This window comes from Lissotriton vulgaris, chromosome 1_1 (genome assembly GCF_964263255.1).
Source record: "Lissotriton vulgaris chromosome 1_1, aLisVul1.2, whole genome shotgun sequence".
NCBI lineage: Eukaryota > Metazoa > Chordata > Amphibia > Caudata > Salamandridae > Lissotriton > Lissotriton vulgaris.
Window position 1 is genome coordinate 1,090,689,984 of NC_141685.1, and position 14,414 is coordinate 1,090,704,397.

The 14,414-nt window shown below is 43.4% G+C and overlaps 1 protein-coding gene across 1 annotated transcript in view; it reads right to left on the minus strand.

Moving 5' to 3' along the window:
• Nucleotides 1-10,491: 10,491 nt before the first annotated feature.
• The window catches only part of CCDC134 (coiled-coil domain containing 134), a 51,000-nt gene continuing 47,077 nt past the window's right edge, over nucleotides 10,492-14,414 (minus strand). Inside the window, exon 7 of the mRNA XM_086963479.1 lies at nucleotides 10,492-12,974. Coding sequence (XP_086819605.1) covers nucleotides 12,849-12,974 — 126 coding nt within the window. The 3' untranslated portion in view covers nucleotides 10,492-12,848. The remainder of the gene's footprint in view (nucleotides 12,975-14,414) is intronic.

Sequence of the window (14,414 nt, forward strand, 5' to 3'; positions counted from 1 at the left end):
TGGTCTTTAGTGACCTGGGTGACCCTAAATCGGGTCACTTCCTTCACAAACTCTCAGGAAAATGCAAAAACTGTGGCAAGAAATTGTTGATACAACTCTGCTTGTTCCTGGAAGCTGAGAATATGGTGGTCGTAGCACAGTAAACTTTTTGTTGATGCCTTTTTTTTTAGGAAAAGAAAATATGCTTTCTTGTATAGCCCATTTCCCCCATTTTTACCACAAAACCCAAATTATAGCTGTATTTGAGCTATTTTCTTCAGGCACTCCAGGAAGATTCTCAAATCCTGGGAACCTTTAGAATCCCCAGGACGTTAGTTAACATAGGATGCAAATTTGGCAAGGTTACCTTAAGTGGAAAATAAGTTAGGAAGGCGCAAGGGCACAGGGTTACTGTATGCTCTAACACAATTATTTTCTTTCCCCTGCCTGCACTATCATGTAATACACACCAATGTGGGTTAAATCTGTCAATATCTGCCTGTGCAAATTGTATAATTCTAATAACATCGAATCAACTGTTCTATCATGACTGCCCATCCAGGGCCACAAACTTGGTTACTAATATTTACCTTATATACAGTAAGGACATATATGAACCTGATTTGCCCGGCAGCACACTGTACCCAAATGAGTGTAATCTAATTTGATTATGATTTGGTTTTATTTTGCCAATTTAAGATGGCGCTTATGATTTGGACAATAGTCCGTTTTCTATGTTTATTATATTTGCATCCGCCTCGCCGTCGCCAGTTGACACGGATGAAGGCAAGTGCTGAAACGCGTCTGTTTTACTTTTTTGTGCAATAAACCTAACTAGGTTTAACTTACTGAGAGTGCTGGTGTGTCGACTTTGTTTGGCAGTGGAGCAGAAAATACGTAAAGCGGCACGCCGCCGCTTGGACCGGCACCCACTCGGACTGAGTGCGGATTCTTATTGGCGGATTTGGAGCAGTGAAAACGAGAGAAGAGAAACCGCACCGTCACGAAGGGTCGGCGAAACCAACTCCTGTCCCGAGGAATACGGGCTCCAACAGAGCAGCGCGGAACACGGTGACGGACAGACTAAGGTAGGAGATACCCGACATCTTTCCTATCTACGGGCACGAGTGAAGTAAGAAGCACACTAGATCCAAAAAGAACTATTGTAATAACAAATGTTTAGCGACACAGCATGCCGGGAGGTGGCGAGTGGCATTTTTAAAGGGCGCCCTGGAACACAAACACAGGACGCAACTCAGACACCAGACGCAGCTCAGACTAATTTGAAAAGCAAATACCAGCAGCTTGAAAGACTCTACGAACGCGAAACAAGGAAGTGGTGTGAGGCCACTTCCTTACAACATTATGTGGAGGTGAAAAGGGTTCCTCGCGGTCTCCGCATATATACGGTACCGGCATATGAAAATCCGGATTTACTCACTGAATGGGCAGAGTATACAGAGCATTCATCTGAAGGGATGCTGAGACTTAATAAAATTTGCCTGGAAAGATCGTGAAAGGGCATTGAAAGACAGTTGGAGCTGGCGATTCTAGAATCAGTAGATCAAGGGCAACTAGACAATGAGAAGTAATCGATGAAGAAAAGGCTCACAGTGTACGAGAAGAGAATACACCAAAGAAAACAACAAAAATTTGAACGCGATGCTCGAGATTATGAGCTAGGGAGGGTACTGACCTTTTCGCGCAAATACGATGCCCCACGCCACGATCTGAGGGCAAAGAACCAAAAACAGCCGATATCTACGGAGACCTCAGAATCAGAAGTGACAAGTGCAGAACAATCAGAAGACGAAAACACAAGCGGTGTACGCCAAGCAGGAACAAGATGCCAACCTTCTTTTTGCGAGGAGTTCGATTTAATACGCCAAAGCTAGCTGAGGGATGGGAAGAAGCACCCACCAGAACAGTCATCAAACACACGCGGAGGTGTGTCACGAGGAGAGGAGGGAGGAAACACAGAGATAGAAAGAGACAATTGAGGAATCGACAGGCCAGGAACAAGAGGAATTGCTGGAGGACCTTAATGTAATCAATCTTTTCCAAAGGGTCCGGACCAAAAATTATGAAAACGTGCTGAAATTAGGACTGACATTCTGTCCTACAAACTGCTATGAATATACACAGACACGTATCGATCTATTTTTATTTATTCGAAAGCTCAAGCTCTGGAAGTTCTTCAAACAAAAAGCCCTCAGAGAAAACATACAGAGACCCACATTAGAGGGACAAGTTGACCCACAAGATCCCTTTGATATTAACATCAGAGACCTGGAGAATATGGCAGTACTCGAAGAGCTACTAGGAGAAAGTGCTTCCCAGTCAATGCCTCATGCGGACACAGTCAGCAGGGGCGCAGCCACTGGCATTACCCAGATCGGGGAACAGAAAAACTTCAAACCACCCTTGCGTTTCCTCCCACAGACACCCATAGACGCCATTGACATCTTCTCGGAAACAGTAAACCAAGAACTGCAAAAATTATCTAAATATGAAGAAGCAAATAAACACACAATGAAATGGAACCCAACATCAAACCAAAGGGATGCAATTCTCAGTCTGGAGAGGGACGACTCAATCGTGATAAAGCCTTCAGACAAAGGCGGGAATATCATGATCCAGAGTCGCCAGAACTATTGTAAAGAAGCCCTACATCAGCTACATGACCGTGACAACTATTTACCTACCACAGAACAGGAATATCAACGCAGCATTTGCGAATACCACACCCTGATTGACCATTGGTATGGCAAGGGGATCCTGGCCAGAGAAGAATACCTATATTTGCAGAACAAACAACCAAGGCTACCCAGCTTCTACCATCTGCCAAAGATACACAAAGACCCCACTAGACCACCTGGGAGACCCATCGTATCGTCCATTGGTGGACTAACAGAAAAGATGTCCAAGTTTATGGATTCATTTTTGGCCCCATGGGTAACCCAATTAAGTTTGTATACTAAGGACACCGAAGATTTCCTGAGGCAGATACAGGACGTGGAGTGGGAGAATGATTTGATAATGATAACCTTGGACATTTCCAGCCTATACACCAGTATTAGGCACAATGATGGGACAAAAGCAGTAAAAACCTTCCTAGACTTACGATCTGCCAGATATCTGGAACATAGCAGGATGATTATGGACTTTATATCATTTTGCTTAAATAACAACGTTTTCATTTTCCAGGACCAAAGGTACAGGCAGATAAGGGGGACAGCGATGGGCACCTGCTTCACCCCCAGCTACGCGAATTTATTCGTGGGCTGGTGGGAGAAGCAGGTGGCCTGGGCTGACGACAAGGCGGAATGGGTGGACAGGGTAATCTGCTGGAAGAGATACATCGACGATCTCTTCCTCATTTGGAAGGGATCGGAATCCTCAGCAGAAAAGTACATAGCAGCCCTTAACATTAACAACCTGAATTTAAAATTCACTTGCAACATGAGCAAACAAGAGGTCAACTTCCTGGATCTACGGGTCTTCGTAGAGTCAGGTGCAATTCAGACCGCTCTCTACAGGAAAGAGACAGCATGGACGTAGCAGCCACCCAGGAACTCTCGTAAAAAGCATTCCCTACGGGGAGCTGTTGAGGATAAAACGCAACAGCTCACTAGATAGTGACTTTGAGGAGGCAGCCGAGAGAAGCATAAAACGGTTTAAATCACGCGGCTACTCCCACACGGTGCTCCAGCAAGCAAAAAGAAAAGTATCTAATACTGACAGGCAAACACTTCTGAGAGAGAAGCAGAGCAGGGAGAAGAAAGGTGGCAATGGCATAATAAGACTAATTACCAACTATTCAGTGGCAGCGAATAAGGTCAGAGCCATAATGCTTAGGAATTGGGGTATTTTGAAATCTGATGTGGTCATTGGCAAGGATCTATCGGATCACCCAATGATAACCTTTAGGAAAACTAAATCGTTGAAAGATAAGCTAGTACAAAGCCATCTGTCAAGAGTAAAACCCAAAGGAGAACTACAAGCCATGCATAGGTCATACCCATGTGGGAAATGCAAGGCATGTAGCACGAGTCAGAGAGTGCTATCTTACCAGGTACCCCACAAAGAAGTCAGGATCAAAATCACTAAATTCATAACCTGCTCTACACCATTTGTAGTTTATTGCTTGAGATGTCCCTGCGGACACCGTTATGTATGGAGCACTATAAAAGCAGTCAAACTAAGGATACTGGAACATCAACGGGCCATCGCCAATAAAGATGAAAACTATCCGATGGCTCACCATTTCACTACACACCACAATAGCGACAGAACTCTTAGTTTTTTCAGTTTAGACTGCATTCCACAAGATCTGAGAGGGGGGGGGCACTACAAACAGAAATTAAGACGTTTGGAGTCGAGGTATATCATCAAACTCCAAACAAAGTCACCGGGAGGTCTGAATGCGGGAGAGGAACTAATATCACATCTGTAAATACTGATGAATGATTGAAACCATGAGCTGAATCAATGACTGAGTACTTTTTAAGAATGATTTAGAGAAATCAAGCTAGTAGAATGCGGGGGGTAATAGGAACTGACACATACAGTATACCATTATGAAGAATCATGATTAATTGTAAAATGAATTATGGATATTTATTAAGTGACTATGATTTTACAGTATGCCCATCCAGGGCCTAAGGGTTACTGTATGCTCTAACACAATTATTTTCTTTCCCCTGCCTGCACTATCATGTAATACACAACAATTTGGGTTACATCTGTCAATATCTGCCTGTGCAAATTGTATAATTTTAATAACATCGAATCAACTGTTCTATCATGACTGCCCATCCAGAGCCACAAACTTGGTTACTAATATTTACCTTATATACAGTACAGACATTTATGAACGTGATTTGCCCGGCAGCACACTGTACCCAAATGTGTAATCTAATTTGATTATGATTTGGTTTTATTTTGCCATTTCTATTATATTTGCCGTTATTTACATCCGCCTCGCCAGTTGACACTGACGAAGGCAAGTGCTGAAACGCGTCGGTTTTACTTTTTTGTGCAATAAACCTAACTAGGTTTAACTTACTGTGCTGGTGTGTCGACTCTGTTTGGCAGTGGAGCAGAAAATATATATATATATCCTATGGTCAGAAGATAATGTTGATGTCACTCGCCATATTGTGTTTTATACCAGGTACATCGACAACATCTTCCTGATCTGGGATGGCCCAAGGTTAGATCTGAACAAATTCCTTCTTAACATCAATAAGAATGATGTGAATCTGAAATTCACTAACAAGACAGACTACTATTTTAACTGTGACATCTAAGAAATCAATTTCTGAGTAGAGGGAGCTACTTAGACAAAACTGTACAGAAAACCCACTTCAGGTAATAGCATTTTACATGCTAAAAGTCACCATCCAAGCAGCCTCAAGGACAGTATTCCATATGGAGAATTTCTGAGAGCTAAGCGCAACTGTAGCTCTAATGACACTTATGAGAAAGAACAGACCGCGATGACCCAGAGGTTTAAAGCCAGGGGATACTCAGACCAGGTACTGCTGGTAGCCAAAGAAAAAGCTAAAGCTAGGAAGAGGGAGACACTCTTGAGCAAGAAAACAGTGAGGGACGGTAATAACCTGGGATACAACAATGTCAGGATGATAACATCGTACAGTGTAGAATCAGGCAAAGTGCGAGAGATACTTAGGAAACATTGGCATATCGTGAAAAGTGATCCAACAATAGGAAAATTGATCAATAAACAACCACAACTGACCTATAGGAAGGCACGCTCTTTAAAATATATGCTAGTGAAGAGCTACTTTGAGGGTCCAGTCAAGAAAAAGAATTGGCTGAAAGAGCAGAAAGGTTTTTACAAATGTGGCAAATGTAAGGCCTGTGTCACCAGTAAAAATGTGAAATCCTACCCCCTCCCTACAGGCAAGAGCGAGAACATTGGGAAATTCATGAATTGTAACACTGACCACTGTGTGTATGTGATTGCCTGCCCATGTGCGAAATTCTATATTGGAAGTACCATCTTTCCAATAAAGAAACAAATTTTGGAATACATGAGGGCAATCAAAAATGTTGGTATGACTTATGCTACTGCACGTCACTGGTTACACTTCCACAACAGTGATGTTAACCAATTTTCCTTTTTTGGCATTGACAGAGTTCCAGCGAATCCCAGAGGGGGTAACCGTCTCAAACAGCTACGTGTCCTGGAATCCCAGTACATCATCTGTCTGGATTCAAGAAACCCCTTTGGCTTGAACGAGGAAGAGGAGTTATACGTGCATATTGGCTGAAAACCATATGTTAAGCCTGAAGATCTGTCTTGACACTGCACAGTATCCTCATCCCCTATTATTGCTTCCCTGACCCCGCCTCCCCAGCTTTTGTGTTTGCAACATCTGACTCACAATACCGTCCAGAGAGGGCTCTCTCTGTTGACAGGTGTGAAGCTAGTAGCTTCACATCTAAGCTTAGACCTAACGACTACCTCAGGACCACTTTGGTCCGGCACATGGGCGAGCTCACACTAGAGAGCATCCCATCACTATCATCACTAGGATAACAGTTTCCCCGACTCCCTCACAGGCACGCCTTACTCCACAATTTTATTTGCACAATCACACCACAATTGAGTGTTGTTATATGCCTGGCTAGACAAACTACAGTCAATATAGGGTTCACGTTTTGTATAATTCACGGTGCTGGAAGACGTATTTGGCACCTTGTCACCCTTTAATTTTTCTTTTTTCTAACCTTGCTACCTCTCCGGAGTGGCTTTTTCAATGCAGGAATACCCCCTCACTTCCCCTGTGAAGGACCCCCCGCCATGGGACACGTATTTCTAATTAGACTACACTACAGCTAATGTAATTTAACAGATAGATTGATTGGCCACATGGCGGAGAGTCAAAACTTACCTCTCACTTTACCCCCTGACTGCTTAAATCTTTGATTTATAATCTAGAGCAGGTTGGACATGATGTGGTGCTAACATATGGACTCCAATAAAATTCTGGGAATCAAAGGCCACTTGGCCTTCACTATTATTATTATTATCATCTAATTTGATTACTTTGGATCAAGTGTTAAAATTCAATCTGACCAGTATAAACAGAAACATGATAATACGTAATGCACGTAAACACTGCTTATTTATTTAATCATTTCTTTTTACCCTTTGGGTTTGATTCCTGTAATGTTTAAAATGTGTAAAATGTTTAAATTGTGAAACTGTGCACCATCAGGTCTTTTTTCTACTACATTTGAGGTTTCATGAATTGTATTCCTTGATGCATCTGTGGTCCTTTCTCAGTTTCCACCGTTATCCCTGTGCACTTTTTATAAAAATGGTGATTGTGTGTTTGTGTGGCTGGCTAACGAAGAAGACCGCCTGGTCGAAACGCGTCGCCAATAAACGCATTTTCTTACACGGACCCTGGAGTGCGAGTCTTTTGTGGTTCCTGGGAACGTATCTGCTGTGGGAGCCCTTTCGTACATATATCAGCCCCTTTACTGCAGAGGCATTTCAACCCCAAGGTGCTAAGTCTTGCCTCCTTGCTGCTCATTGTAATTAACCACTCAACTAAATCCTGTATTGATATTTCTGAAATACCCAATTATGATCTAGTGTATTATGGTGATGGTTGATGTCTCACAAATAACTATTGCTCATGATTAGCAGGTTATGAAATACGTACACTGTAACAAGTACCCAAAGACTAGCTTTACTTCAAGTACATTCCGCTTAAGTTGCTGAATTGGTTGTTCTTACCAATACTTGTATTAATGCTGCTCGAACGATTACTACTATATTCACGGACACAAAAGATGCCTTCGGAAGAGCCCATAATTTTGAACTCCCCTGGAGGCAAATGCATTTCGTCCCATCAGCTGGGATCTTGATTAAAAATGGTACTTATGTTAAAGGTTTTTTTGATGCTCCTATGTTACTAATGACATTTGCAATTGTTAAAAGAGTTGAACATCAAACCTCTCCAGATGAAGTGCTTAGGAAACCAATTTTGCTTACCAAACTACCAAAAAGGCTGCTTTATTACCAAATCCTAAAGTCACTTTATGTTTCTCAAACTGCTGAGTGTTAGTTCTACCCTTAAATCTATCCTTCGCAGCCTTGCCCAACTTTGCCATGGTACTGCCAGCATCACCAGGAACGACGTGCTCTTCTGTTGCCCACATTTATAGGTTGAGCGTTTGAGTGCATGCGCGGTCTGCAAGACCTGTTGTAGTCAGTATACTCGTGTAATCCCGCCTGCTGCTTACCATAGGCTGACTCCTACGCCAGTCTTCAGCGCTGGCTCCTTATTGGCTGGCGCTTTATATTTCAGCATGGAGCCTGCTTTAGTTGTTTCCTGCCTCGACTGTGTGTGCATGGCGACTGTGTCCTCAACATGTGTTCCAAACAGTGTCCGGTAGAGGGCTTTGCAGCAGATTTCACAACTCCATGAAATGCGAGGCTTATTGCATTGAAAATGCTTGTTCCCTTCTCTTGCCAAAAAGTACTGCCACTCCTGTGCCATCCATCCATCAAGCCCACAATATTGGAAAGGGAACCAAAACCAATCCTGTTGCCCAGACACCTCTTTAGGGCTCACCTAAATATTGTTTCTATAAAAACAGTTTAGTCTTAATCTGTATGTTTAAAGGTTCGATAGAAACCCAACCTTGCTCCTATGCTGATGCAATTACAGTTGCAAAAAGGCTGATTAGGGATTTCCTCCCTAGGTGTGGTTTTCCGATACAGAGTGACAAGGGCACTCAGGTTGTCTCTACCGTAGAGCAGGAGTTGCGCAAGACTTCAGGGAATCAAACTTTCATTGTACTTACTACTCCAAATCTTCAGAAAAGCTAGAGTGTTTAACTCCTCTTAGAAAAACAAAATAATTAACGTTTGTGCTGAAATGGGTCTCAAGCGGTCAAATCCTTGGGCACTCTGGTCAAATAAAGCCATCCGTCGCAAACATGCTGCGTTAACTACATACAAAAAAAGTGTCATGGGTTGCCTATGCTGCTCCGATCTAATCCACCAGTGTCCCAGCATCCTTTAATCTACACCTAAATGATATTGCCCCCCGTACTTCTAACAACTTATCTGTGGTATCTATAGCTTCTGTTCTCAGGTTCAAGCTGCCTTACCAGTTTGCCCCACCAGAGCCTGTCGCAGATTGCAACTAGAAAACTGAGTTACACCAGGGGAAATCCGCCCTCCAGCTTAATTGGCACGATCCCTTCCAAATCTCGCTCACCGCAGAGGATGCCAGCCTAGGTTCATGGCAGCGCTTTCTAGGGAACAAACAGAAAAGATCCACTCCTTCAATTGCATCCTGCTTGAACAGCCATGCCTCATCAGCACAGTGAGGGGCTCCGGCTGCCAACTTTCCTCGACTCCGTCCTCATCAAGATGCTGTTCTCCATTTATGGAACAGGAGTGAAAATACATGAAGTTCAAACTTTTACTAAGGTTTTTGAAGAACTACCCAATGTGAAAGCCGTATAATTAGAGTTAATCGCGGTTCAATTACAAATCCCAAAAAACTGTGATTGTACAAGGCAGAATGGCTTGGATTTTGTCCTGGCTGCCAAGGGTGGAGGTGAAGTTTGTGATATTGTAGATTCTGCGTGCTGCTCATTCATAGCAAGTGTTTCATTGAGTACACATGACTGGATTGCTCTTAATTGTGATAGTGTTGATGAATTACACAAAAGAAATAATGGCTTTAGTTGTGACCGACAGAGTATATGATCTTGGTTAAGGGTATACTTTGGGCACTGAGAATGAAGATACAAGAGATACTTATAACAGTTTTCATTTTGCTTATCTTTTTTATATATTCCCCATGCTTTGCATATGTTCCAATAACTGTTTTACTGGCAATAAAGAATATTTATTTACTTCCCCTTACTCTACCAGACATTGATGATGATGTACATAACAATTCAAGCAATAAGCGGCTCAAAAATCCTAATGATGTGTTTCAAGCTATAAGCAACTTACGACAATCGATTTGCTTAAAACATTATACAACGATAGTGCAAAAGGCAGAGATTGTTGAATTTAGAAATGTTGCCTTAGTGTTAACTGTAGTAGTGGCAGCTACGTTCTTTCTCATTCATGTCTGGTTTTGGAGGCAAGAGTTCTCAAACAGACTGATGAGTTCTGAAAGTTTATATTCTAGTATCAATCTGAATATGTGTATTATGCCATGATTTCAGTTTCTCGACTTATCTAGGCGTTTGTTTCGGTTTCATCACAAGATCTCTCTTGGAGCCCTTTGGATGAAAATACATTTGTCCTCTCCACTTGTGTGGTTTTAGCTTCATGCTCACATAATGCATAGGGAACCCTTAATAGTCTCACTGTGATTCACATATTTTTTGCTTTTGTAAATAACTATTTACGAACTTCTGGATTCAGCCTTAGCACAGATTTCTGTCACACAAGAATCTAGTTCACATATCAAGGAAAGAAAAAAAACTCCAACATTTGCATTCTTAGTCAAAACATCATAAATATACATTTTTAATTGACTCAGAGGAGAAAAATTCAAACACGAACAGGAATTCTAATATAATCTGACACAAAGATTGTATCCCCCAAAAATTTACAAACAGTCACCAAGCGTCTGGAAAATCATTTTTTAAAACCCTATGGTACATACAGGTTTAACTGGGTGAGCCAGAAGCGATAGAACAATGCCAAAATGAAAGCTCTTGAGAATGACTAGACTGCTGGAAACCTGCCTACTAATACAGCCCTGCCAATCAATTTCTATGACTGCAGATTCACATACCGCATCAATCCTACTCAGATACTTTTGTTTTACCAATGTATATCTCCACGGCATTGATCTTCAGCCCTGTAACTCAGTACCTCATTCAGTTCTATTTGACCACCTTTGATCATCTGTACCCACATTTTACTGCACAACATACTACCAGTGTTTAAATAATCTAACTGCACCATCAAATAGGAGAAGGCTCGACCTCCAAGGCTCCCCTTCTAGGCGGTCATCCAGGCCCAGCTGACATCACAAGGGATATCCTTGCTCTGCAATCAGTTGGAGTGGAAATCAGCTCCACAACCATTCATCAAACATCAGTGCCCTTTGCAATGTTCCAATTAGGGAAGAAGCTCAGCCCTGCTTCCATCCCTTGTGGGGAATCAAGGCCACTTGATTTTCATTCATGAAAACCAAAACTCCATTATCAGCACCCTCCATTCACTGCTTAAGATAAGCCAGGCCCCCACAATCTGCCATGGGGAATCCGGATCAGAAATGCCATAGCCTGATGAAATCAAGACATCACAACCATCACTCAGGAGGAAGCCTTGCCCTATCATCGCCACTCAGGGGTGAGGAGGGTGACCAGAAGCTCTACCATCAAGAAGAAAACTAGGTCTGTTACTGGACACAACGGGGTACCCTTGACCAGTCTCAATCACAGAATGGAAAATAGGCTCCTACTTGTGAACCAGGAAAATATGGCACCACCACTGGCAACCATGTGGGAAGCTAGCTAGGTCATCACTCCAGGAGCTTTGAGTACCAGCACCAATGGTATAGAATGAAATCCACTGGCCTAAAAAAAGATTCATTTTGGACCATATCTACATCATGTATGTTTAATGAAAAGGCACACTAATGACGGCATTCAACAATAACCTAAAGAAAAGGAATGGGGCACTAGTAAAAACAGGACTTGGAATCAAGAAAACTTGTAAACAAGGGGACTTTGTCAATGACACTATGAAGTCTAAGTGAAGGACAAACAAAGCAAAGTAATTTAAAGTAAAAAGGGCTCAAATCAACATCACTAATAGGACGGTTCAAAGTGATCCCCAAAATGTAGATATGACAAGAAAGAGATAGGATTTCTAGGAGCCTATAAAATCAGGGAGTTTAGTGGGAATATAAAATCCATATTACACAGAAATAATAGTCTAGGTTTGGCTACTGAAAAGGTATTTGGGCATCAACAGAAATAAGTGAAGTATCAATTCAAAAGAATCCAACCTAAGCAAGCTAAGCACTGGTTCTTATGTAGAAGATGTGGCACACCAATGGAAATACAAATAAATAACAGGGCACCTCCAAGAGTCTATATGGTTTCGATAGCAGTGTCCATAAACTAAACTATGGAACAAAGCCCTGGTGCCAGAAGGAACACGGAGCGCATTAAACTGGCATCAAGAACAATCTCTGGGGCAGTAGAGAGGTCATCTCAAATAGTCTACAGTGCAAGAGGGGAAATCCACATAAGTAGCAGAAAATGACATACACCTACAGAATCCAGCAAATATATTTACTGGAGCACAAGGGATGAGGACACATCAGGAGGGTGACATGAGCTAACAGACCCACTGAGGAGGGTGAAGGGTGCCCGGAGTCAACACTTCAAACCCAGAGGGTTGGGGGATGGGGCTAGGAGACAAAACCTACAGGTAAGATTTTGAATCAACAGGAGGGGCAGAGAAGTCAGCTGATCAATGGAGGAGGAGACTACTGTTGTGGCACAGGTAACCTTTGCTGGTGCATAATGCAGAGGGATTATTGGGGGACAGATTGGGAGAAGAGCGTAGGGTTGAGAACAAAGAGGAAAAACAGAACTAGAGAGTCAGCTGTGGGTTCTAAGCTCCCTATAGGTACCTCGATAGTGAAGGCATTAACTCACCTTTCTCCACTGCTGCCTAAAGGGTTTACCCATCTCTCACAGACACAAATACTCCTGCATTGCCCTCATCACTCGGGCGGTGGACCATTCCCCTGGCTCTTTGTATAGCATCCAAATCCAATCTTATTTGTTTGTCCATTTGCTACCATGCTGCAGTCTTAGCTGCTCTAGGGTCAGAGCTCAGACCGGGACCGGGAGATCCGTGGACCTTTTCGTATCTCCTTCCGCTTCTCCTCCTTCTTCCTTCTCTTCTCCTCATCTCGGAGGGCTTTTTGGAACACATCCGTGTTAGGAAAGAGCTGGAAAACATTGCAAAAGATACCCGAATTAAGTAACAGATAAGTGCATAAGATCTAAAATTAAGAGTCAGAGTTTACTCACAATTGAGTACTGGAGCTAGCAGCACACTGTCTTACTATCAAAGTTATAGCTATTGCAGCCCACAGCATAATCATCAAGCCTTGGGGTTTATGGGGGCGTGGCTTAGGAGCCGATGGTGAAGGCTGTGTGAGCCCTGAGCTCCGCGCCTGGTCCCCCGTATTTCTCCTGTCCGTAAATTTCACGGACAGTCCGTAATTTTGGCTGTCTGTCCGTTGTCCGTGAAGGATTCTTTAACGGACGCCATTTGTCCGTAATTTTAACCAGGCGCAGCTTGCCCCCACCTCCCTTCTTGACTCCGATGCTGTATGAAAGCTCAGACCCCCAGCAGCAGCACTGTAGAGGCACAGCGGGATGGCAGCCATCACACCTCCAGCCCTTGATGAGCTGTTAAGAGGTGCTTGAAGGTGACAGAGGGAGGGGCTGCAGGTTCAGGAGCTATTGAGAGGGGGCCTCACACATTCGATTTCGACCCAGGGCCCCAAACATCCTAGACTCGGTCAGATTACACCCCTGATTACACCGAGGCAGCACCTGCTTCTCTTCACAGAGCTTAATTACTGTCACTAATTTGTAAGCAAACCTCGGTTCTTCAAACATGCACAATGTAATACAATAAAGAAATGGCACAATCGCACCCACACTGATTTACAAAGTATGGAGGACAATCAGTTCTCTCGGAGTATCTCCTGTAAGCACAGTATATCACAGTGGGGGATGGCATTTTGGACAGAGAGCCTGTCTTCTCGTCGTCTTGTGCAGGAGGGGGCGAAAAGCCCAAGATGATACTAGAATACTGCATGCCCACCCCTGTGCCCACCCTGGTGGATCACGTTCCCTCCTCTGTGATGACTCCTGCTCCTGTCCCCCCATGTGGTGGCTCCAGTCCACCGCCCGCCTGTGGTGGCTCTTGTCCCCCCCCCCCCACCCCCCCCACCCACCCCCCCTGCCTGTGGTGGCTCTTGTCCCCCCCAGTGGTGGATCCTGTCTCCTCCCTGGGTGGCTTCTGTCCCAGTCCTGGAACGGCCCCTGCAGCGAGGGTGAAGTTCTTGATGGGCCTCTTCTCAAAAGGGCTCAGCTCAAAATTAATATGGAAAGGTGGGCGAGTAAGTAAGTGAAGGGATGTGTGAATGGCTGGATGAATTAGTGAAAGGGTGAATGGATGAATGAAAGATTGAATAAATGGATAATGAGAGAGGATAGATGGATTGATGAGAGAGGATAGATGGATTGATGAGAGAGGATAGATGGATTGATGAGAGAGGATAGATGGATTGATGAGTGAGGGGAAGGATGGAGAGAAAATGTAAATAGCTGGATGTATGGGTGGAAGGGTAGCTGGATGATTGATGAGGGGAAAG